This window comes from Heterodontus francisci, chromosome 13 (genome assembly GCF_036365525.1).
Source record: "Heterodontus francisci isolate sHetFra1 chromosome 13, sHetFra1.hap1, whole genome shotgun sequence".
Lineage (NCBI taxonomy): Eukaryota > Metazoa > Chordata > Chondrichthyes > Heterodontiformes > Heterodontidae > Heterodontus > Heterodontus francisci.
The window spans coordinates 6,138,578-6,164,489 of record NC_090383.1 but is presented as its reverse complement, the minus strand read 5'-3'; the positions used below and the strand labels follow the sequence as shown (position 1 = coordinate 6,164,489).

General features: G+C 41.0%; 1 protein-coding gene across 5 annotated transcripts in view; it reads right to left on the bottom strand.

The window, feature by feature from the left end:
* The window catches only part of kif16ba (kinesin family member 16Ba), a 167,700-nt gene extending 142,406 nt beyond the window's left edge, over positions 1-25,294 (bottom strand). For 3 of the 5 annotated variants that reach the window (XM_068044302.1, XM_068044306.1, XM_068044307.1), the window contains exons 1-3: positions 25,029-25,294; positions 9,906-9,975; positions 4,265-4,378 (exon numbers count right to left, since the gene is read on the bottom strand). In XM_068044302.1, coding sequence (XP_067900403.1) covers positions 4,265-4,378; positions 9,906-9,975; positions 25,029-25,075 — 231 coding nt within the window. In that variant the 5' untranslated portion in view covers positions 25,076-25,294. Of the gene's footprint in view, positions 1-4,264; positions 4,379-9,905; positions 9,976-10,321; positions 10,450-11,151; positions 11,229-25,028 lie in introns of those variants that run through there. The other 2 variants (XM_068044304.1, XM_068044305.1) reach the window with 2 other exon arrangements.
* Positions 25,295-25,912: the final 618 nt, after the last annotated feature.

Genomic DNA, 25,912 nt, shown 5'->3' with positions numbered 1-25,912 from the left:
GCAAGCAACTGGTATTTCTTTAACCAGAGTGAATGACTGTGAAATTAACAGTGCAAGAACCGAGAAGGAAGTGCAAATTAGAAAGGGCAAATTCACTTTCAAATCAGAGAGAGAGAAAGAGAGCGCGCGAGCGTGGCAGAGCAAAATGATTAGATTAAAAGATAGAGGGGGAAAAAAGGCAGTTCAGTTTTTTTTAATTTTCATTTTTAAAATCTCCAACAATGAAAAGTTGAGGCAATGAGACGCCATACTTGCAACATTTAATTTTCAGTTCCATGGGGGGCTGATTGACTAATTAACATATTACGCCATTAATAGGATATTTAGACTGAAACAGACAAAACCCAACTTTGAGGCGAGTTTAGTTTGCATTTACCATACAAATACAGCAACAACACGCCATACAATGCATTTCAACGCTAAGGCAGACAAAGATGCGGTTATTTGCAAAAATAACGGACGAGCGACACTTCTTGGACAGCAACTTTCGGATTTCTGTATTTAACTGCATATCTTCCCCTTGCCAGACGTTGCCGCAGCATTTGCATAACAGCAAGCGCCATTAGCCTCACTGTTATTTTAACATCAAATCGTGGCACAATGTAAATTCTGGAAATGCAATTGTAATTAATCAGATCGGAGATTCTGTTGAAATCCTGTTGAACTAGCACAACTTTCTTTGCAAGCTTTCTCTTAAGATAGCATTAACCCTTAATAGTTAAACAAGTTTCAGAAAATTTAACATAATGAGAGATGACCATTCTACCCATCACACCTGTGTCAGCTCTTTGAAAGAGTTATCCAATTAGTCTTACTCGCCTGCTCTTTCCATAGTCCTGTAAATTTTCCCCCTTCATGAGAGTAATGAATGATTCCTAGAAAATAGATTATTATGCCAAGTCCTAGAGCCTATTTTTCCCCTTAAAGTATTTATTCAATTCCCTTTTGAATGTTGCTATTGAATATGCTTCTACCAACCTTTCAGGCAGTGCATTCCAGATCATAATGACTCGCTATGTAAGAGGGAAAAAAAAGGTCTTATGTCACCTAAAATTCTTTTACCTAATCTTTAAGTTTGTGTCATAAAACCAAGAGAGTTCTGGAAATACTCAGCAGGTCAGGCAGCATCTGTGGCGAGAGAAGCAAAGTTAATGTTTCAGGTCAGTGACCCTTCATCCTTTTGTGTCCTCTTGTTAATGACACTTCTACTGGAAACAGTTTCTCCTTACACTCCTTATCAAAACCGTTCATGATTTTGAACACCTCTATCAAATCTCCTCTTAACCTTCTCTGCCCCAAGGAGAACAACCCTAGCTTCTCCACATGACTGTAGTCCCTCACCCCTGGTACCATTCTAGCATATGGAACAACAAAAGATACAATCGCCTGCCCCTGACCTTAAACAGTGGCACCAATGCAGAGTTACCGCACTAAAAACATTGCTGACCAGACGTTTTACTGGACTGGCCTATCAATAACATGGTAAAGCTGGGGACTATGTGACAACAAGCTCAACTGTCCTCTCAAAACCTCTCCACAATTTTCAATGTTCAAATGAGGCAAAGCAATACTAACTACCTGGATGGTACAGCCACACAACCCTCAAGAAGCTCAATACCATTCGGGACAAAGTGGCCCATTTGATTGGCACTCTTGCCACTGGACTCAATATCCACCACCTGCACGCTGTGGCTGCCAAGTGTACTATTCACAGGTTGCACGAGCTTACTTCAACATGTTCTAGCCCTGCTGCTTCTACCACCAAGAGGAACAGCAATTTCATGGGAGCACCATCACATCCAAATTTCCTTCCAACTCACACACTATCCTGACATAGAGTCGCTGATCATAATCACTGGATAAAAATCTTGGAACTTACTACATATCATTATCATTGGATCATCACCTGCACAAGGATTGCAATTGTTCAGAAAAGAAGCTCGCAATCGCCTTCAGAGCAACAATTGCAGCATTGCCAACATCCAGACAGCAATGTTTTTTTTTTAAACGGATCAATCTTGTCCTTCCAGTGAATAAATCCAATTTACTTTCCATCGTAGGCTATAATCAGGTAACCATCGTTATCTAGTTACCAGTTACTGTCAGGCTGCAAAATCCTAATACGTTCTACAGCAACAGAAGAGGACCATAAGGTTTAAAAAGGGACTTGAAGATTTACACCCAATTTTTCTTTTAGATCTCAGACTTGGCTGAAAGGTTCATCAGATAAACCGGTGGGTAAGAGGTGCCCACTAATGGGCTCCTCCCCCTCTAAAAAGGCAAACAATATATTTTACAATGTCCTAGGGCGGGGTCACCAACACATCGAATGCGAGCTATGGGTAGACCACTGTCGGTCTGAGTAATTCCCATAAAGCTTTGAAAAATTGCACTTAAAAAGAAAAGTTCTCTTTGGAAAAAACAAGAAAAACTACTACACATGAGCAAATGTAGACCCTATCAGTAGTATATTACAATGTACTCATCTGTATAATGGAGATTATTTGATGTGTCTCTGCTCTTTGACCTATACCTGGCCTGGACAGCCTCTTGTTTTGATTCTAATTGGCTCCCACTGAGCACCACACCAACTATCCTGTGCTCTCCAATCACAGCAGACCTTACATCCACCGCTGTCATGGCCAATTAGATGCGTCGTTCCTTAGCAAGGCCCAGGTAAGCGAGCCCTCGGATAACGGTCTGTACTTGGAGGGAGCAGCCAGACCCGGGTACGCATCTGTACCAGGAGGGAGTAGCCAGACGCCGGGAAGGGAGTAGCTAGCTAGTTAGCTAAGCGTTTGAGGGGAAAAAGTTACCGTACACTCGAATCATGGATGTTGAAATTTCAAACACAACTGGCCGCGAACATCTGAAGGACTCCATCAGGGTTGCCCTCTCCAGTTACAAGCCAGATTTCACAGGACTGAAGGACAGCATGCAGTTTCAAGTATTACACTGAAATAAAGTTATCAATTTTCCTTCATATTAAATATATTATGCAATTATAATAGCTACATATTTAGTTTGCATTTATCTATCCATATTTTTTCAATATATGTTTAAGTGCCTCGTAATTTTCTGATTTTTTTTTTAAATCACAGTGGCGCAGTGGTTAGCACTGCAGCCTCACAGCTCCAACGACCCGGGTTCAATTCTGGGTACTGCCTGTGCGGAGTGTGCAAGTTCTCCCTGTGTCTGCGTGGGTTTCCTCTGGGTGCTCCGGTTTCCTCCCACAGCCAAAAGACTTGCAGGTTGATAGGTAAATTGGCCATTAGCAATTTCCCCTAGTATAGGTAGGTGGTAGGGAAATATAGGGACAGGTGGGGATGTGGTAGGAATATGGAATTAGTGTAGGATTTGTATAAATGGGTGGTTGATGGTCGGCACAGACTCGGTGGGCCGAAGGGCCTGTTTCAGTGCTGTATCTCTAAAACTAAAAACATAAAAAACTAATCAGAAGTAGCTCTCACTAAAGAAAAGTTTGGCGAACCCTGTCCTAGGGCATACTGCCACCCCCATTCCTGACAATCCCTAGAGTTAGCCGCGGTAGTGACAGAAGATGGAGAAATCAGGTCGGTTTCTGTGCCCCATATCCCTTCCATAATTTACACAGCTGCCACTGCCCCTGCAGGGCTGGAGAAGGAATAGAGGGCTGAAAATCAGAGGGAATGCTGGTTGAGGTAGGGTTATGGCGGTAAGCCTCCTAGCCCTTGATTGTTAGCTGCTACAGTGCCTCAAATTGAGCAGTATAGTGGAGGGAAGTACAGTCCTCAGTCTCAGAAGTAAACAACCAAACCATCCCCCCTCCCTACCACTCCAGCCCTAGGCAACCCTCCAAACAAAATAACCTCTGAAATTTCCTGGAATCCTTAAAAGGTAATGAAGCAGAACTCCTAAAGGTTAATGAAACTTTAACACATGCACAAGATTTTGACTAGTTGCTTGGCTATAGCAATACATGCAATGTCACTTGTATTCATCCTTGTGTCAAGGAGTTGCATTCTTACACTGATATTCCATTTTTTTTAAAAAACAAGACATCACAACCACCAATTTTGCTTTTAATTTTTCCATATCCCTACTTCTCTATTTTAAAAAGAAATTATAATCTCTCTTCTCATTCAAGGTTTTCCAAATGTGTACTCTATCCTGCAAACATTATTTATATTAAGTAACTTGCATGATGATCCATGCCTCTGATTTTTTTTTTGTGATTGGAGGGGTTCTGAAATAAAGTGCATTTACTCATCATGGAAAAACATACCCTTTCCTGGGACACAAATTTGGGACTCCTGCAATCAGCAGACCAATAAGAATAGTCATACGTAAATGTCTTTAGCCGCTCTCTTCCAGAATCTCCTGAACTTCCTTCTGGGATCTGTTGGGAGGAGAGAAAAAAAAATTAAAATATTTAAAATTATCACCCATTAAAATTTGAAAAAATATTTGTTATGTAGCTGTTTTAAACAAAAACAAATCTGAATACCATATTGCTAGTAAAAGCAGTACAAATGCTACTTTAACTCACATTTTGGGACTAAGGCTGTGTTAAGGACTTAACAATTAACCCCAACATTTATGCAAACTTCCAAAAATGTTCTACATTCACCCTGGAATGAACATATAAATTAGGAGCAAGAGTAGGCCGCTCAGCCCCTCGAGCCTGCTCTGCCATTCAACAAGATCATGGCTGAACTGATTGTAACCTCAACTCCACATTCCCGCCTGCCCCCAATAACCTTTCACCCCCTTGCTCATCAAGATCCATCTACCTCTGCCTTAAAAATATTCAAAGACTCCGCTTCCACCGCCTTTTGAGGAAAAGAGTTCCAAAGACTCATGACCCTCTGAGAAAAAAATTCTCCTCATCTGTCTTAAATGGGCGACCCCCTTACTTTTAAACAGTGACCCCTAGTTCCAGATTCTCCCACAAGGGGAAACATCCTTTCCACATCCACCCTGTCAAAACCCTTCAGGATCTTCTGCGTTAATCAAGTCGCCTCTTACTCTTCTAAACTCCAGTGAATACAAGCCTAACCTGTCCAACCTTTCCTCACAAGACAACCCACCCATTCCAGATATTAGTCTAGTAAACCTTCTCTGAACTGCTTCCAACACAGTTACATCCTTCTTTAAATAAGGAGTCCAATACTGTACACAGTACTCCAGGTGTGATCTCACCAATGCAGTGTATAACTGAAGCATAACTTCCCTACTTTTGTATTCAATTCCCCTCGCAATAAACCATAACATTCTATTAGCTTTCCTAATTACTTACTGAACCTGCATACTAACCTTTTGCAATTCATGCATTAGGCCACCCTCTGCATCTCAGAGCTCTGCAATCTCTCACCATTTAGATAATATGCTTCTTTGGTATTCTTCCTGCCAAAATGGACAATTTCACATTTTCCCACATTATACTCTTATTTGTCAGATCTTTGCCCACTCACTTACCTATCTATATTCCTTCCTAGCCTCCTTATATCCTCTTCACAACTTACTTTCCTACCTATCTTTGTGTCATCAGCAAATTTAGCAACCATACCTTCAGTCCCTTCATCCACGTCATTTATATAAATTGTAAAAAGTTGAGGCCCCAGCACAGATCCCTGTGGCACATCACTTGTTACATCCTGCAAACCAGAAAATGACCCATTTATGCCTACTCTCCATTTCTTGTTAACTAGCCAATCTTCTATCCATGCCAATATGTTACCCCCCTACACCATGAGCTTTTATTTTTTGCACTAACCTTTGAAGTGGCACCTTATCAAATACCTTCTGGAAATCCTAGTACAGTACATCCACCAGTTCCCCTTTATCCACAACACATGTAACTCCCTCAAAGAACTCCAATAAAATGGTTAACATGATTTGCCTTTCGCAAAACCATATTGACTCTGCCCGATTACCTTGAATTTTTCTAAGTGCCCTGCTATAACGTCTTTTATAATTGCTAACATTTTCCCCATGACAGATGTTAAGCTAACTGGCCTGCAGTTCCCTGCTTTGTCTCCTTCCATTTTTGAATAAAGGAGTTACATTGGCTATTTTCCAATCTAATGGAACCTTCTCTGAATCCAGGGAATTTTGGAAAATCAAAACAAACGCATCAACTATCTTATTTGCCACTTCTTTTAAGATCCTAGGATGAAATCCATCAGGACCTGATGACTTGTCAGTCCACAGCTATAAATTTGCTCAGTACCACTTCCCTGGTGATTGTAACTTTCTTGAGTTCCTCCCTCCCTCCCATTTCCTGATTTACAGCTATTTCTGGGATGTTACTTGGATCCTCCATGGTGAAGACTGATGCACAATACCTGTTCAATTCATCTGCCATCTCCTTATTTTTCATTATTAATTCCCAAGACTTCGCTTTCTATAGGACAAACGCTCACTTTGTTAACTCTTTTCTTTTTTATAAATATCTATAGAAACTCTTACCATCTGTTTTTATATTTCTAGCTAGCTTTCTCTCATACTCTAATTCTCCCCCCTTGTTAATGTTTTAGTCATTCTTTGCTGTTTTTTATATCCTGTCCAATCTTCTGACCTGCCACCCATCTTTATGCAATTATATGCTTTTCCTTTAAATTTGATACTATCTTTAACTTTTTTTAGTTAACCAAGGATGGTGAGTCCTCCTCTTGGAGTCTATTGTAAAATACTGCAGAAATCTACTTTACATTTGGGAACGGAGATGTTTTTACATACAATGGGAAATAAAGTACATTCATTTTGGACAGAGACATTTTTCACCATTGCTCAACACTGATAGTGGAACAGGGTACATTACTAGAACACACCAGTAACCAGTACAATGTTTTACTTTGAACATCAGAGCATCTCTGGAAAAGAACATGCTTACACTGCACCAAAAACACTTTGGTGTTCAATACTGCAAAGAGAACCGAGGGATATAAAATGCACATTATTTTTAGTGCAGCAACATTCCAGGCATTTCATGGTTATACTTCAAACCACTAACTGTGCTGGTATTTTTCCTTATAAACCTTGCTCATATCTTTTATTTCTCCTGTGTGTTAATTACTTCAAATTGTAATTCTCCTTTTATTAGCTCATGGGATGTGCGCGTCACCGGCTATGGCCAGCACTTACTGCCCATCCCTAATTGTCCTAGAGAAGGTGATGGTGAGCCGCCTTTGTTTTTTAATTCGTTCATGGGATATGGGCGTCGCTGACAAAGCCAGCATTTATTGTCCATCTCTAATTGCCCTTGAGAAGGTGGTGGTGAGCTGCCTTCTTGAACTTCTGCAGTCCATGTGGGGTAGGTACACCCGAGGTGCTGTTAGGAAGGGAGTTCCAAGATTTTGCCTCAGGGACAAAAAAAAAGATACTTTCAAATTAGGACAGTGTGTGACTTAGAGGGGAACTTGCAGGTGGTGGCGTTCCCATGCACCTGCTGCCCTTGTTCTTCCAGGTGATAGCGGTTGCGGGTTTGGAAGATGCCAAAGGAGGTTTAGCCAGAAGCTGTAGTGTATCTTGTAGATGGTGTGAACTGCTACCACTGTGTGCCAGTGGTGGAAGGGGTGCCAATCAAGCAGGATGTTTTGACATGGCTGCTTATCCATTATTTTCACTTATGCCTTAGAGTCAGATATTTGCAGTTTCATCCATTACTCCACATAACGTAGGCTGACAATTTAATGCAGTACTGAAGGAGTGATGCATTGTTGAAGATGCCATTCTTCAAATGAGGTGTTTAAACCAAGGCCCTGTCTTCCTGGTGCCTTCAAAGAGCAAGATACTCTCTCACCACAGCAAATCACCTAGGGATCAAATGCACTCTAGCTAACAGCTTAAACAATGGGTTAACTTGTGGGATATGATAGTAGGTACCCCCAAATGAGGTATTATTGCTTTATAGGGTGCAAGAAAGGATTGTGAATGTGCTAGATAAATTATAAAGGGAGCATCTGCTCCAATTGTTAATGTGAATACCCACAGTTTTGACAAACCTCAACTTCAGTCCTTCAGCATTCTACTGAAGATGCTATGAGGTCATTATTTTTCTTGTCTTGACAGAATAGTTCCAATACAGATTAAGCCTGTAGCTGTCCAAAGAGTTCTTTTTCATGCATCAGGATTTCTAAGCACATGAGGGAAGGGTTTACTTCAGCCATGTGCAAGATTCAGAAAAAAGCAGTGAGGTGCATTTCTGGCAAAAGATGAAAGCAACTGCAAGAAGCAAGGATTCCAGGCTACAATGACTGGTCACTGAACACCCTGACCTTTTTAACCAGAGCTGCTTATGTGCAGAACTGGATTGAGCAGCGGATGACGAGTACATCTGGTGTACAGTACTTGACTTGGAGAAAAAAAATGAGCGACTGAGAAAATTAAGATCCTCTTTGAGGTCAAGTGGAACCTATATGGTGTACCTGATGAATTTTAGAACCACACAAACCACCTGCGGAGACTTGCACACAATACAGGGAACTGACATACATTGCGTTGCAGGTCACACAGTCTGTTCCATTGGCTCTCATTACTAAAGGCGTTTTAAAAAAGTAGTACAAGTTTGCATCATCCTTCCTCTTGTAAAGCCCACAGCTTTTTGTTATCTCCCCAGACAGGCTGACACAAAGACCACCACAAGATAAATTATGGCGCAAGGGAAACAGTGAGCACCCTACATCCTGTCACTCTTTAGAACAGTGTGTTACTGTTCTGCTTTTCCAACAGTTACCAGTCCCTTGTCTTTGAGCAAGAACGATTTCATCATAAGATTTCCTGGTGTCAAGTCTTTTATATGATACAGCACAACACCAGTTCCTTGGTAGAGCTTTCCAAATAGTCCAATTTTAGCATTCTTTGCCCAGAGTTTACACTAGATCTTTTGGCTTTAAGAGCATTCAATGCAAATTGCTGCTGAGCTGCACTTGTGCAAATTGGGTGACTCATAATAAACCAGTGGAAAGAAAAATCTTAACATTTAGTATATGTGCAAATTCTAAAAGAATTTCCCCACATTCCTATAAATATATATATGACCACAGTATGTAACTACTACATATAACAAAAAATGTGGTAAGTACATTTAGATAGGAGAAGGAAAAGGTTTTTCTCATTTTTTTTTTTAAAGTGACTGTTCGGAGGTATCCTCATTTTTATGCTATATTTTTAGGAGAACTGCCATTATGAGTCCCTAGATGATTTGGTGATCCAAGTTCCAAGGGCAGAATCAAGTGACTCTAGATCAAGCTTCTCACTAGTACAAAGCACTGATTTGCTTTAATCAAATGGGTCACTCTAAGACACATACAACCCACCCTCGTCAATGGATCCAATAAAACTGCATAAAAAGGATATTTGCCAGTAAGTAATCATCACTTCCCCCCCAATTCCTCCACCCCTGTAAAGATAGAACAATTTGCACAAAAAAAATTCGCTATAGCATTTCCTTGCCCTTTAAAATTTGTCACATTTTATAACTGCAAAATACAAAATGATAGTTTTAAAAGCTTACAGTAGGGCATACATAATTAGTTAGTTTAACAGATCGGTCAAAGCAGATCACCATTTACAAAGAAGAAAATGGAGGCGTGGGACTATGAAATGACAGAAAATTGCCTTTAAGTGAAGATTTTACAGAAGCAGGCTTCCACAGAAATGAAGGCAATATTATCAGAGCTCTTAATAAACAGCAGGTGTCCATCCACAAATGAAGTGGCCAATTTACAATTGCTAGGTACATCTGCAATTCCACAGTGCATCTCTGCATTCTCCAGATACAATATAATTGACAAGTTACTCAGCTACTCCAGCAAGTGACAATTCCCATACAATTAGGTTTCTAAAATACTGAATATTAAATGGACTGTTCCCTGTACAGTACTACACTGAAAGTGAACTGATAGTATTTTGAAGTGCTATACCTTTAAGTTTGTGATTGTTGTCTCGTTTCCGTCCATGTGTATGATGTATTTGGCATCCAAATCCTTTTCTCTGCACAGAAATAAATAAAATATTACATTAAAAACTTTTAATCCAGTAGGTTGCAGTAAGTCAATTATACCAACAATTTTATTGATAAATATTTCAAAAATGAAACATCTAATTAAAAGGCAACCATTTTCTTTCTACAAAGTTTTAACAAAAACAACATAAAAATGGAGAAAAATAAAAAAACAAGAACGTCCAATGAAAACTTTACTTGGCAATGGTCTTCAACAAAAAAGCTCCAGGCGCAGAACAAAAATTCTATACATTTGGCAATTTCTGCACCTTTTCGAATGCAACCATAAATCCTCCGCTCTCTCTCCTAAACACACCAAGTTTCTGCTCATCAGACCTTTTATTTTTACCATTCCCATTATGTTTCAGTCTTCGATCCTACTGTTCACTGGCTCCCTTAGTCACAATGCATGTTCACATTGTTTTTAGGTGGAGGTGGGTAGAAAAGAGGAAGGTAAAAGACATTGACAGATACAGTACAGGGCGGCACAGTGGTTAGCACCGCAGCCTCACAGCTTCAGCGACCCGGGTTCAGTTCTAGGTACTGCCTGTGTGGAGTGTGCAAGTTCTCCCTGTGACCGTGTGGGTTTCCACCGGGTGCTGCGGTTTCCTCCCACAGCCAAAGACTTGCAGGTTGATAAGTAAATTGGCCATTGTAAATTGTCCCTAGTGTAGGTAGGTGGTAGGAGAATGGTGGGAATATGGGATTAATATAGGGTTAGTATAAATGGGTGGCTGTTGGTCGGCACAGACTCGGTGGGCTGAAGGGCCTGTTTCGAGTGCTGTATCTCTCTGTGACTATGAGTAGTGGCATCATGACGGCTTCCACTAATCCTATCAGCACCACATTATTCATACTCATTGAGCTACATAAAAATAAGAGGTTATCAAAATTGGTACCAAAACCACCTATAATGAGACCAGTAAGGAATTTGTTTAACTATCACATTTAAAATACACACACTGGCTGATGCTAATATATGCAGACAGCAACACAGATGGATAGCATTTATTAGTAAACCCCTTTAATGAGCAACATTAATGAACCAGCTACATCACTGTACCAATGCTTCAAACTTTAAAATGGTGCACCACACTCGTGAAGGCAGTTGGGTGCTACAAAAGGCAAAAGCATTGATTGTTAAATTGCGATGGAAAGTACTTAACTGAGACAGTTTCAAAATCCTATAATGTAGCGTTAGTCATTTGATGAATGTTTGTGGCTGAGAAGGAAGTAAAACACTGCAGAACTAGTGGAAAAACTGGTCTCTCTTCATTGACATCAGCTGTCACACTCAGACTGCTCTGGCTACTGAAGGCAGCCAGTAATAAATATAAAGAGGTGGATCCTTATTTGATTTTTTTTGCACTGAACATATAATTTTAGGTACAAAGTTATTGACTATACCAGTAGTTTTTGCACAATGAATTTAAGCCAGCTGTGATTGCCATCTGCACTTCAATAGACCCATGTGCAAGCCAGAAGGGGAGTAAGCTGGCTGGATGATGGGAAACAAGGCAGCTGCTTCTGTCTAATACTCCAGGAGGTAACATTATAAAATGCAAGTAAATTTATAATACCTGCCAGCATGAGTCAAACTCTTTGGACTGACATACAAATCATCTCACAGAATTAAATATTTTGCATTTCTATAGCACCTTTCACAACCTCAGGAGGTCCTAAGGCGCTCTACAACCATTGAAGTACTTTTGAAGTCTAGTCACTGTTAAAATATAGAAAATATGGCAGCCAATTTGTGCACGTTAAGATCCCACAAACAGCAATGAGATATGACCAGATAATCTGTTTTAGTGTTGATGTTTAAGGGATAAATATTGGAGAGGACAGTAGCAAGAACTCCTCTGCTCTTCTTCAAAATAGTGCCATGGGATCTTTTATATCCACTTGCGGGGACAGACTGAGCCTTGCATTACGTTAAGCATTCAATAGGGTTGGTTAAAAATCTGTGATTTTTAAAAACTATTTTCTCCATCCCTGGATGTTTTGTTATAGCTATGCACCATACCAACTTCCTCTGAAACTTGTACTCCACAGCTGGCATTTGCATGATGCTTCACAAACATGTCTGCACCTGTTGTGGTTCTCAGTTTTGAAGGAAGTCGCAGTCCCTAAAATTGTATGGACAGTATACCCCATTGGGAACAAATTTTGCAATATATAGTCTATTTCCTGACAACCACAGTATAAACATACAATAGAAACTATCCAGATCAATTGTGTGATATCCACCAATGTACTAGAATCCCGACCGGACTGCTAGAGGTAGGTGTACAAACATCAGCTCACTCCAGATTCGCTACTGTGCCAATGTCAGTTACATTGAAACTCACAAAAACAGTACCAAAACTTGGACAACATTCAGAGTTAAATTTATACCATGTATACTCTGCAATAAGCTACTTTAACTTTACTTTGCAATCTAACCAATTGAATAAAACCAATGCAATAGAAACTGGTTCACGAACAAATCATACAAATACATTTGTAATCAGATGAACAGTGGATGACATTAAAACCTTTCCAGGACTTAATAGCTTTCACATTACATATACTTGGGTAAACAAACACAGCCCAGAACACAACATATGCACTTCTTTCCCAGAACCCAAAAGGTTAGGTTGTAATCCTACAATGTGTGGAAGATGGGGATGAAAGAGAACAAAAAGTGTGACAAGCTAATAATCTGGAATTTTTGCTGGATTACCATCTGCTGTCACCCTAAATGATTACCGTTGGTGATTCTCCTCATTCAGTAACAGCAAGAGCAGATGACAGTCAAAATTGTACAAGACTTGTAGCAAGGACCCAAAATATCTGTTTCTCAACATTCATAAGAACATGAAAACACAGAATTATATTAGGGGCAACATAAATAACACCGGAAAAAAAAAATCTGACAAGTCACCCATGTGCTTAGTTCCTGTTCTCTTATAGAAGTATTTTCTAAAGGAAGTCACATAACAGCTTGTAGCTTCACTGGGTGGTATTCAGATTTTCCTCAACCAAGTTATCACCCTCAAAATTGCAGTAGCATTATATTAAATGAAAACAATTAGCGAAATAGAAACAGCTCGATAAAATGCCAACCACATTTGCTAAACTGATAATGTGTTGTGTGCTTGACTCACACTTGCAGGTTAAGGAGCATATTTGACACTTTGCTATACTTTACTACACTATATAAGCAGCAACAGTAAAGTTTGCTAGGCAATCCAAAGATGCATTTACAATGCAAGCTTTGGTTTCACACCATTAAACTTATGTAGTGTAAAGTGGGTGTCAGATTCTCTCTTCTGCTTCGCTTCAGTGTCAGGTTGAGCTCTGGCTCAGGATTCAGACTACATTCGCACTTTAATTACAGCTTTCCTATGAAGCAAAACTGCTTTGCACTGACACTACTATGCAACCGTAGTGTTCAGAATTTAAAGTCAGGCTAAAAATATTATAATATTAACAGGGCCACTGCTTCAGTGCCTGAAAAGGGTCAAATTCCGTTGTTATTACTAATGAAAATCCCATGTATTCTGGGAATCACATTCAACGATTCTGAAACTGTGATCAATACCATTGACCATCAGATGTGAGACCGTTACACCAGAGCTAAAGTATGGATAATGTTTCAATCATCCAGCAATAAAAGGTAGTACTTCACTGCTGCGAGAGATGCAGAGTACAAATCTGGAACGCATGCACTACCTGTCCAAAAATAAAACAGAAATGCCGATAATCTGTTTGCAGATTACTGGTAACATATTTGTCAGAGGTTTCAGGGTATCCTTTTGGGGTGTACGACAAATTCTATTTCTAGCTTATTCTATACAGAGTAAACAGTGCGGTAAACTTTTTTAATGCCAGCATACCTATAGAATAAACATCCAACAGAAAAATCTAGAACCCATGATCAAGGCCACCCATTTATGGATTACACAAAGTAAGAGTTGCAAAAGTTAATGCCCAAAATTGGACCAATTGGATGGCTTTTTCAAAGAGCCGGTGCAGGCACAATGGGCCCAATGGCCTGTTTTGTAACATTCTATGATTTAATATCAGTTATGAGAAATATATTATGTTCACCATTTTTGTGCCGGCTCTTTGCTAGATCAATCCAAAACTAACCCTACTGCCCTGCTCTCTTCCCATACGCCAATGTGTTTCTCAGTATCCAATTTTTCACACTTTTCTCCAGTCCATCAGCTGCGTTTACCCAGCATGTGATCGAATAGCTCCAATCACATTTACCTACTTTGTCCCCATATCCTTTCAACGTCTTTTCCTTTATCCACCTATGCAATCTAATCCCAAATGTTTTCATAGTTTCTGCTTGAGCACTAACCCCAGAAGTCAAATCCAGAGCCTCAAACTCTAAAAAAAAACTTCCTCTCCCCTCGATTCTAAATCTCTTGCATGCAACCTTGTATCTCTGGCTCCTCATTATCAACCCTTCAATGATTGGAAACAATCTCTTTCTATATATCTTAACCTATCCTATCAGAATTTAGAGCACTTGTATCACCCTTTAATTTGTGGTGTTCTAATGAAAAAGGACAATTCTTACATCTTTTTCCATATTGGTATTTGCTCATACCATGCAGCATCCTAGGGAATATACATTGTACCCTCTCCAAAGCCTCAATATCTTTCCTATAGTGCAGAGACAACACTGTCCACCATGCTGAGGACTGAAGGTTTTAGATGGGTTCATCATTACCTCTTCACTTCGATTCTACAGAGAGAGATAAAAACTAACCTCATTAATCCTTATACCCCAAACCCCTCTAGTCTACAATAACACTGTTTCTGGATTTTAAGAGAATGAAATATATTCACCAGCCTTATTAAAATGCAGTCAGTTATAACATAATGTCCATTACAAAGCTAATGAATCTCAACTCCCAGCTACAACATTTTGTCTGTGAATAAATGACACTCCAAAGAGAGGAAACTAATGGCAAAATGAGCTGTAAAATGCTTTACAAAAAAAACAGGATATTGTCAGATGGTATAAATGCAAAGCATTGAAAAAGGAAACAGAAGGTGCAAAAATCCAAGGTGAAAAGACACGAGACAGTCCACATAAGGAAGAAACAAGAAAGTGGAGTAAATTGGGGGGGGGGGGGGGGAAATGCAGATGCAGAGGGTCTGAAATGGAAACAGAAATGCTGGGAACACATCAAATCTGGCAGACCCAAAAAAAATCACGTGCCAACACCTCCAATTCCCCACCCAAACTTTAGAATTGTGTTCTACTGAAGGGTCTACACCCAAGCTGTTAATCACCTTGTTTCCTCCCCAACCCATCCTATCTACACTCCAACTACACCCCCATCACCCGCCGCTATTAAGAAATTGGGCGAGTTCTGCAAAGGCATGAAGATAGCGGAGCATGCCTCGCTCCTGTCAAGACAATCAAATCATAACTAGTGAATGAGACAAAATTGCTTTTGTGCCTCAATAAGTGCAAGATACTTCATTTGAAGATAAATTGAATACTTTTAAAACTGGTGTTGAATATGCAAGTATTACATATATACAGAAAAGTAGTGCTACCTTAACCACCTCTTGCTTCCAATCTTTTTAAAGTGACCTGAATACCAAAACCAACAGTAACTTTCAAATTTGATGACACTAAAACAGAAAAAGCAGTAAGGATAAAGGATGCAGCTAAATAGTTGCATGAGGATTTAGATTACCGTTCACCAACCCAAAACATAAGCTAACACTAATAAATATAAAGCACTGATTGCACTAATGTTGAATAAGGTGTGCATAAGTATACAATGAATGGAACTCAAATCAGTACAAGGGACTGGGAATGGAAGCTATGGATAATAGTAAACATGTTACTTTCAGTGTGGATACAACATAATGAAGCAGCTGAGAAAGGTGTTATGATCTAGCATTAACAGTGGAATACAAATCTGCATAAGTTATGTTAAGGTTTTAAAATTCATCAGTCATATCACACTTGGAAATACTGCATTCAGTTTCAGACATAATGCTACAGAAAAAAAATACAAGCTGCACACTGAATGCAAATTGATCAAGAAGAAAGAAAAGCTATCAGAAAAGAGGAGAGAACTTCATGCTGTACAGTTTAGTGATTTAGATGTCAAGGGCAGATCTCAGTGAAGTATACAAACCAGTAAATGAAATACAGAAGGTAACCTCAGAAAATACTTCAAAGTAAGCTTGGAATGTGGAACCAGAGGATATCAATTTAGAGTTCCCCAATCATCCTGTGCTTGCTAACCTACATTGGCTCCCAGCCAAGCAACATTTTGATTTTAAAATTCACATTCTTGTTTTCAAATCCCTCCATGGTCTTGCCCCTCCCAATCTCTGTAATCACCTCCAGACCCTCCAAGATATCCGTCCCCTTCAGCATCCCCGATCTTAATCACTCCACCACTGGTGACCATGCCTTCAGCTGCCTAGACCCCAAGGTCTGGGACACCCTCCCTACACCTCCCAACTCGCTTTCCTCCTTTAAGACACTCCTTAAAGCCTACTTCTTTGACTAAGCTTTTGGTCATCTGACCTAATATCTCCTATTGTGGCTTGGTGTCATAATTTGTTTTATAAGGCTCCTATAAAGCACCTTGGGGACATTTCATATTTATATAGCACCTTTACTGTAATAACTGAACAAATTGATGGAGCTGCAGGCTGACATGTCCCCGGGTCCTGATGGACTTCATCCTAGGGTGTCAAAAGAAGTGGCTAGTGAGAAAATTGATGCGTTAGTTTTAAATTTCCAAAATTGCCTAGATTCGGGGAAGGTACCATTAGATTGGAAAATAGCAAATGTAACTCCTTTATTCAAAAAAGGAGGGAGACAGAAAGCAGGAAACTACAGGCCAGTTAGCTTAATATCTGTCTTAGGGAAAATGTTAGAAGCTATTATAAAAGACGTAATAGTAGGGCATTTAGAAAAATTCAAGGTAATCAGGCAGAGTCAACATGGTTTTTGAAAGGGAAATCATGTTTAACCAATTTATTGGAGTTCTTTGAGTGAGTTACATGTGCTGGGGATAAAGGGGAACTGGGTGGATGTATTGTACTTAGATTTCCAGAAGGCATTTGATAAGGTGCCACATCAAAGGTTATTGCAGAAAATAAAAGCTCATGGTTTAGTTTTTAGTTTAGAGATACAACACTGAAACAGGCCCTTCGGCCCACCGAGTCTGTGCCGACCATCAACCACCCATTTATACTAATCCTACACTAATCCCATATTCCTACCACATCCCCACCTGTCCCTACCACCTACCTATACTAGGGGCAATTTATATAATGGCCAATTTACCTATCAACCTGCAAGTCTTTTGGCTTGTGGGAGGAAACCGGAGCACCCGGAGGAAACCCACGCAGACACAGGGAGAACTTGCAAACTCCACACAGGCAGTACCCAGAATTGAACCCGGGTCGCTGGAGCTGTGAGGCTGCGGTGCTAACCACTGCGCCACCCCCATGGTGTAGGGGGTATCATACTGGTATGGATAGAAGATCGGCTAGCTAACAGGAAACAGAGTCATTTTCTGGTTTGCAAGATGTAACGAGTGGTGTGCCACAGTGATCTGTGCTGGGGCCTCAACTTTTTACAATTTATATAAATGATTTAGATGAAGGGACCAAAGGTATGGTTGCTAAATTTGCTGATAACACAAAGATAGGTAGGGAAGTAACTTGTGAAGAGGACATAAGGGGGCTACAAGGGGATATAGATAAGTTAAGTGAGGGGCAAAGACCTAGCAAATGGAGTATAATGTGGGAAAGTGGGAAATTGTTCACTTTGGCAGGAAGAATAAAAAAGCATATTATCTAAATGGTGAGAGATTGCAGAGCTCTGAGATGCAGAGGGATCTGGGTGTCCCAGTGTATGAACCACAAAAGGTTAGTATGCAGGTACAGCAAGTAATTAGGAAAGCTAATAGAATGTTATCAGTTATCACAAGGGGAATTGAATACAAAAGGAGGGAGGTTATGCTTCAGCTAGACAGGGCATTGGTGAGACCACATCTGCAGCATTGTGTACAGTACTGGTCTTCTTATTTAATGCGTTGGGAGGCAGTACAGAGAAGGTTTACTAGACGAATACATGGAATGGGCGGGCTGTCTTACAAGGAGAGACTGGACAGGTTAGGCTTGTATCTGCTGGAATGTAGAAGAGTAAGAGGCAACCTGATTGAAACATATAAGATCCTGAGGGGTTTTGACAGGGTGGATGTGGAAAAGATGTTTCCCCTTGTGGGAGAATCTCGAACTAGGGGTCACTGTTTAAAAATAAGGGATCGCCCATTTAAGTCAGAGATGAGAAGAAAGTCTTTCTATCAGAGGGTCACGAATCTTTGGAATTATCTGCCTCAAAAGGCAGTGGAAGCAGAGTCTTTGAATATTTTTAAAGCAGAGGTAGATAGATTCTTCCTAAGCAAAGGGGGGGGGGAAAGGTTATCTGAGGTAGGTGGAAATGTGGAGTAATCAGTTCAGCCATGAACTTATTGAATGGCGAAGCAGGCTCTAAGGGCTGAGTGGACTACTCCTGCTGCTAATTCGTATGTTCGTATGTAAGTTGTTGTTGAAAAGTACATTTAAAGCACAAATCTGGAGGAACCACTTTCACTCAGTGATAAATGTTTGAAAATAAATTGGTCACACAGGAAACAGAAGGGAAAAACAGATATGCAAATCTCTTGGATTCCAAGCCAAGAAAGTTAGGAATGAGCTTCAATGAACTGAATAGGCCAGCCTTGTCCTTGATATTTTAAATTATTTTCTTTTATCAGTGTTTTCCTATTTACAAATCAGTCTGGCACGCTATAGCATATTGGGACAAAACTAGAGATAAGTTGCATTCCCTTTGCTTCAGAGTTCACGGAGGTGCAAGAAAGTGGCATCTGTACAAAAAGAACAATTTATATAGCACCTTTAACATAATAAGCCATCCAAAGGCACTTCACAAGAGTGCTATCAAACAAAAGATAACACCAAGCTTCATAAGGCAATATTAGGGCAGATGGCCAAGAGTGTGGTCAAAGAAGTCGGTTTTAAGAAGCATCTTAAAAGGAGAAATGAGAGGTCCAGAGGGTTTTTATTTATTTAGAGATACAGCACTGAAACAGGCCCTTCGGCCCACTGAGCCTGTGCTGACCAACAACCACCCATTTATACTAACCCTACAGTAATCAGACCCACCAGCCGTCCATGTCTCCGCTTTAAAGACGTCTGCAAACGCGACATGAAGTCCTGTGACATTGATCACAAGTCATGGGAGTCAGTTGCCAGCCATCACCAGAGCTGGCGGGCAGCCATAAAGGCGGGGCTAAAGTGTGAATAATCGAAGTGACTTAGCAGTTGGCAGGAAAAAAGACAGAAGCGCAAGGGGAGAGCCAACTGCGAAACAGCCCTGACAACCAATTTTATCTGCAGCACCTGTGGAAGAGTCTGTCACTCTAGTATTGGCCTTTATAGCCACTCCAGGCGCTGCTTCACAAACCACTGTCCACCTCCAGGCACTTACCCATTGTCTCCCGAGACAAGGAGGCCGAAGAAGAAGACAGTAAACCCATATTCCCTACCTACACTAGGGGCAATTTATAATGGCCAATTTATCTATCAACCTGCAAGTCTTTGGCTGTGGGAGGAAACATGAGCACCCGGCGAAAACCCATGCGGGCACAGGGAGAACTTGCAAACTCCACACAGGCAGTACCCAGAATCGAACCCGGGTCCCTGGAGCTGTGAGGCTGCAGTGCTAACCACTGCGCCACTATGCTGCCCTGATTAGGGTTAGGGAAGGAATTCCTGAACTTAGTACCTAAGCAGCTGAAGGTGTTGCCACCAATGGCAGACTAAAGTCAGACATGCGCAAGAGGCCAGAATTAGAGGAGCACAGATATCTCTGAGAGTTGTAGGGCTGGAGATTAGAGGTAGGGAGGGGCAAGACCATGTAGGGATTTGAAAACAAGGATGAGAATTTTTTTTTTAAAAAGAGGTGTTGCTTAACTGGAAGCCGATGTAGACCAACGAGCGCAGAGGCAATGGGTGAATGGGACTTGGTGCATTAGGACACTGCATCAGAGGTTTGGATGGCAAAATGTGGGAGGCTGGCTAGGAGCACGCTAGAAATAGTCAAGTCTAGAGATAAAGGCATAGCTGAGGGTTTCAGCAGCAGATGAGCTGAGGCAGGGGCAGAGACGGGCGATGTTACGGAGGTGGAAATAGGCAGTCTTAGTGATGGCATGGATATGTGATTAGTAGCTCATCTCAGGCTCAAATACGACACCAAGGTTGCGAACAGTCTGGTTCAGCCTTAGCCAGTTGCCAGGCAGAAGGACACAGTGTGTGACAGGGATCCAAGCCATTGTCTTCAGTCTTCCTGAGATTTGGTTGGAGGAAGTTTCTGCTCATCCTGTACTGGATGTCGGACAAGTAATCCTATCACTATCTCTGTAGTATTCCCATTAACCTATGGGATACCCAGTATCTTACACAACAGGCTAAATTTTCTAACCATTTACTATGGATCAGTAAAAACACCATGTAGCAAAAGTAACTGCTTACATTTGTTTTGACAGTTCAGAAAGTTAGCAATGGCAAAATAAAAATAATGTAACTATACGCATTTTAAGTAGGATCATGACATCCACAGTGATCAGGTGTAATTTGATCCCCGGTTCAGATGACACCTAAACAGCAAGCTCAAATTTCAAGCAGTTTATGACCTCAATAACACTACTCCCTTACCATATCAACAAGGTATGATATTCCCTTGCAACAGGAAGTGAAATAAACACATGATAACATAGAACAGGATATAGTTCAATGATGTAATGAAAATATTGTCAACACATCAGCAAGGGATTGAAATGCTCTTAAATATGTTCAACTTGTTATTCAACATAACTACAGGATAAATGCTTAAATTTTGAACTGTAAATTTCTAACTTATCAATGAATTCTGGACTATTTTACACAGATTATAGGAGACTTTAGTAAAGTTCATAGGCTCACTGATTTTGCAGCAGTACAGGGGCACTGCACAACAAAAATATACAAAATTAGCTACAATCTTAAAATTGCAACAGTTCAGTCAAGAGCCACCCAAAGACTGAATTTACAGATCCTTGTGAAACTAACACAAGTCAGTTAGCTAGCTCCCTGTTGCGTTTTTAAGTCTTCACACATCCTATTTCTCTCGTGCTGAGCACCAAAGACTACACTTGTAAGCAAGCTCTTGATCTCTGCCAACTGAAGCGTGACTTTATGCACAACATCTCGTGATGCAGTGTCACCCTGGGGTCGAACAGAAACTCTTGTTACTGTATTTAGTTCAATGAATTGACATGAACCTTCTCATTTGATTCCTAGTTTTTGGATAGCGAAACAATAAACATACTAACAGACCAATTATTAAAAAAGGAAACGTTTTGCCTTTAAATTGGAACAGAGGAAGCCATTCAGCCCCTCGAGTTTATTCTACCATTCAATTAGATCGTGTCTGCTCTGTATATTAACTGCCTTGACGCCATAACCCTTAATACCCTTGCCTAACAAAAATCTATCAATCTCAATTTTTAATTGAAGCCCAGCCTCAACTAAGGAAGAGAGCTCTAGCTTTCCACTACCTTTTTTGAAGAAGTTCTTCCTGACATCACTCCTGAACAACCAAGCTCTAACTTTAAGGTTAAACCCTCTTGTTTAATTCGGACGCTTCCGCTGCATTGACATCCATGCCACTCCTCTTTACAGTCTCTTCAGAGATTGATGGAACGAGCGTCATCTAACAATGCTTGCTTGCATCTTGATCTAATAACTGCAGCTTACTCCATACCTGTTGTTCTATGCAGCAGAATCATAAATCAAATTACGTGATTTGAACTGGTGACTGAAATTAGAATAAATTACATTACAGTACACATGCTATTTTCCCCCAAAATAACCAGGCAGCACAAATCTTGTCCCTTTGTCCTGAAAACTTTTTGGCACCCAAGTCATTTTCCTGGGTAGAGAGCAGTGTCAGCAATATAACACCAATCTGCTGGATCTACAACATTCTAAGATGTCGTGTCATAGTAGTATTGGTAATATGATTAAACCAGTGGTCAATCACAGCAGCTTTTTGCTTCCAGTGGTCATTTTCAGAGCCCTTCAGATGTAAAGGGCTGAAAAATCTAAAAAAAATATATTGCCCTCTGTGAGAATACATAGCAGAGGTAAATGGGAGACCATCCTTGGCTTAGTGCTCTACTCAGGGATATGAAATTTAGCATTTGGCTTCATAGGAACATAGGAAAGACCCCCCAGATTATAACTTATAAAAACCTAAAAAGGCAAGTTTAAATTTTAGATCATATGCTGCATTTGATAAAGTTTACAAATACAAGTTTTCACTAAAAACTCAAAGTTTCATTTTGATCACTTTTGTATCAACCTTCTACATGCACTAAATCAATATAATAAGTCTCCATTTGATCGAAAGTAAATATTTACTTTGGTTCTAACTAAAAAGATGCAGTCACACTACAACAACCTCAATCCTTTCAGTTATAATCTGAAAGCTGTCCAGCTATTTGGACAATTGCATCCATTTCTTCATTCCTATGTTCAAGTGATGTGCAATGAGCTGGAATTCCTGGGATGGCAGGATTGTCCCATGAGGAAAGATTGAGGAGACTGGGCCTATATTCCCTAAAGTTTAGAAGACTAAGAGGCAATCTCATTGAACCATACAAAATTCTTACAGGGCTCCAGAAGGTTGATACAAGGATGTTTCCCCTTGCTGGGGAGGGTCTAGAACTAAGGGACACAGTCTCAGAGTAAGAGGCCATTTAAGACAGAGATGAGGAGGAATTTCTTCACTCAGAAGGTGGCGAATCTGTGGAATTCGCTACCCCAGAGAGCTGTGGCGGCTCAGTCATTGAGTACGTTCAAGACAGAAAATCGATAGATTTCTAGATATTAAAGATATCAAGGGATATGGGGATAATGTGGGAAAACAGCATTGATCTAGTTGAGTGGCAGAGCAGGCTCGAGGGACTGATTGGCCCACTCTTCCTATTTCCTATGTTCCTATGAAGCCAAGTGCTAAAATTTCAAATCCCTGAGTGGAGCACTAAGCCAAGAACTGACTCCCATTTACCTCCGCTATGTTTTATTCTCACAAAGGACAATACATTTTTAGACTTTTCAGCCCTTTGCATCTGAGGAGCTCTCAAAATGAACACTGGAAGCAAAGAGCAGCTGTGACTGACCACTGTTTTAATCATTTAACAATATTAATATGACACTCTACATCTTAGAATGTTGTATATCCAGCAGATTGGTGCTACATTGCTGACAGTGCTCTCTACCCAGGAAAACGACTTGGATGCCAAAAAGTATTCTGGACAAAAGCACAAGATTTGCACTACAGTGCTGCCTGGTTACTTTGGGGAAAAATAGCATGTGTACTGTAATGTAATTATCTGACAACCAAACAGTGCTGGATGAGATAAATTTGAAGGAGGTAGGGTCATTCTGCTTTGCTTCAGAGCCAGGTCACCTGACTTATACGTCAGGTTCAGCAGCATGAAGTGATAAGAGCTTTACACTCATGACGTGTGAATGCAGTCCAGGAGGATCTAATAGAAATTCTACCCTTGCTCCTTTCAGATCAGCTGATGTTCAAAACAAAACAAACTTCCACAAACATCTCATTGAAATTCTACAAACATTTTTAACAAACATCTAAAACTCCTTCCCTCCTTGTTCAACAACTTGCACCTTTAATGTAGGAAAAGCACTTCACAGAAGTATTAACAAAATTTAGCACTCAGACACATAAGATGATATTAGGACAGGTGAGCAAAACCTTGATTAAAGAAGAAGATTTTAAGGAACATCTTAAAGGAGGAGAGATAGAAAGGCAGTATTTTAGGGAGGAACAATTTGCACATACATAGCACCTTTAACAGTAAAATATCTCAAGGCACTTCACAGGAGCATTAATCAAAATTTCACACCAAGTCACATAAAGGGTACTAAACACTTGCATTTATATAAAAGCAAAATACTGCGGATGCTGGAAATCTGAAACAAAAACAAGAAATGCTGGATTCACTCAGCAGGTCTGGCAGCATCTATGGAAAGAGAAGCAGAGTTAACGTTTCGGGTCAGTGACCCTTCTTCGGAACTTGCATTTTATATAGTGCCTTTCACAACCACCAGATGTCTCAAAGCATTTTACTGCCAATGAAGTACTTTTTGAAGTGTAGTCATTGTTGCAATACAGGGAACACAGCAGCCAATTTACACAGAGCAAGCTCCCACAAACGGTAATGTGACAATGACCCGATAATCAGTTGTTGTGATGTTGATTAAGGGATAAATATGGGCCAGGACGCCAGGAAAAACTCCCTGCTCTTCTTCGAAATAGTGCCATGGGATCTATTCTGCCCACCTGAGGGGCAGATGAGGTCTCGGTTTCACAGCTCATCTGAAAGACGGCACCTCCGACAGTGCAACACGCACTCAGGGCTGCACTGGCATCCTTAGAACAAATTACCAAAAGCTTGGTCAGAGAGGCAAGTTTTAAGGAGCATATTAAAGGAGGAGAGAATGATAGAAAGAGGGAGATGTTTAGGGAGAGTACAATGTATATTTACATAGTACCTTTAAGGTCACAAAATGTCCCAACACACTTCATAGGAGTGATGAAACAAAATTTGACACCAAGCCACATATAAGGCAATTAGAGTAGGTGATCAAAAGCTTGGTCATAGAGGTAGGTTTTGAAGAATGAGCTAGAACAAAGTGAACTTGACCATAACACACACCATCTGGTTAGAAGGTGCAGGGTCACTGGAGCAATAATATTTGTCAGACATTTATTATTTGCAATTGAGATCCCAGCTTGCTTAAACTTTTCTGCCTTACTTCAGTTACCTCCCTCGCAGAGTTGCTGCCAGCCTGAGTGCAGGCCGCGGGAAGGGGTGTGGGGTGCTGATGCTGCTGCAGGATCTGGAACATTCTGCGGGACATTTACCTAAGGTTCATGGGTCTCAGTCTCACCGCCACCTTCACCGAGGCCATGATTCATCACTTTCCGCTTTTGATGGCGGTTGCTCGGATATGTGCGCTCACTGTCGGCTCCGGGTGAGATGGAAAGAGACCCCGCGCCCATCAGAGCGGCCCACCGACATTGGAAAGATTCTCAGCGCCCGCGCCACCTCGGCACCACCATCACTTGTCCGGCCAACAACAACGCCGACCGTGCCCGCCAAGGCTCAAAACACACCACCACGACGTCTCCACCCACTCTGCCCCTCGGGCCGGATTGACGGGAAGATTGTCCAATCAGCTCGTCCAACAGCGGGCGCCGTCGTGCAAGGGGGTGCCGTCACGACGTCGGGCGGCGTGCGGCGTTACCCTAGCAACGCGGGAAGCGGAAAACGTCACGACGTTCGTTAGCGCGCTCCGTCGTCCTGGCAATGTGCCTGCACCACTCTTCAAGTGCAAGTGGGCATCAGATTGGCTTGTCAATTTAACATCAAGGACCTTACTTTTTTTTTTTAAAGGGGTACAAGCAATAGACGCAATTTTATAATGAGAACAAAAAAATATAAGCTTGTTGAATGAAATCAAAGTGTCGGTGGCGTGTGAATGATACCCACCAGTTGCAGAAGGCCTGTGACCTGCCACCCAACCCCCCTCTCCCTCCGCACCAGGCCGCCAAAGATCAGCAGCATAGGCACTGATGTGCAGTGGGAAGTTGAGGAGGATCCCCATCAGTTGGTGGAAGAGGGGTGGCAACCGTTCGTGTTATGCATAGGTCAAGAACGCAGACTCAGCCAGACCATAGTGGTTACAGGCAGCCTGGGATTTGGAGAACATGCTTCAAGGCCTGTTGCGCACGATTGCTCTACGCAA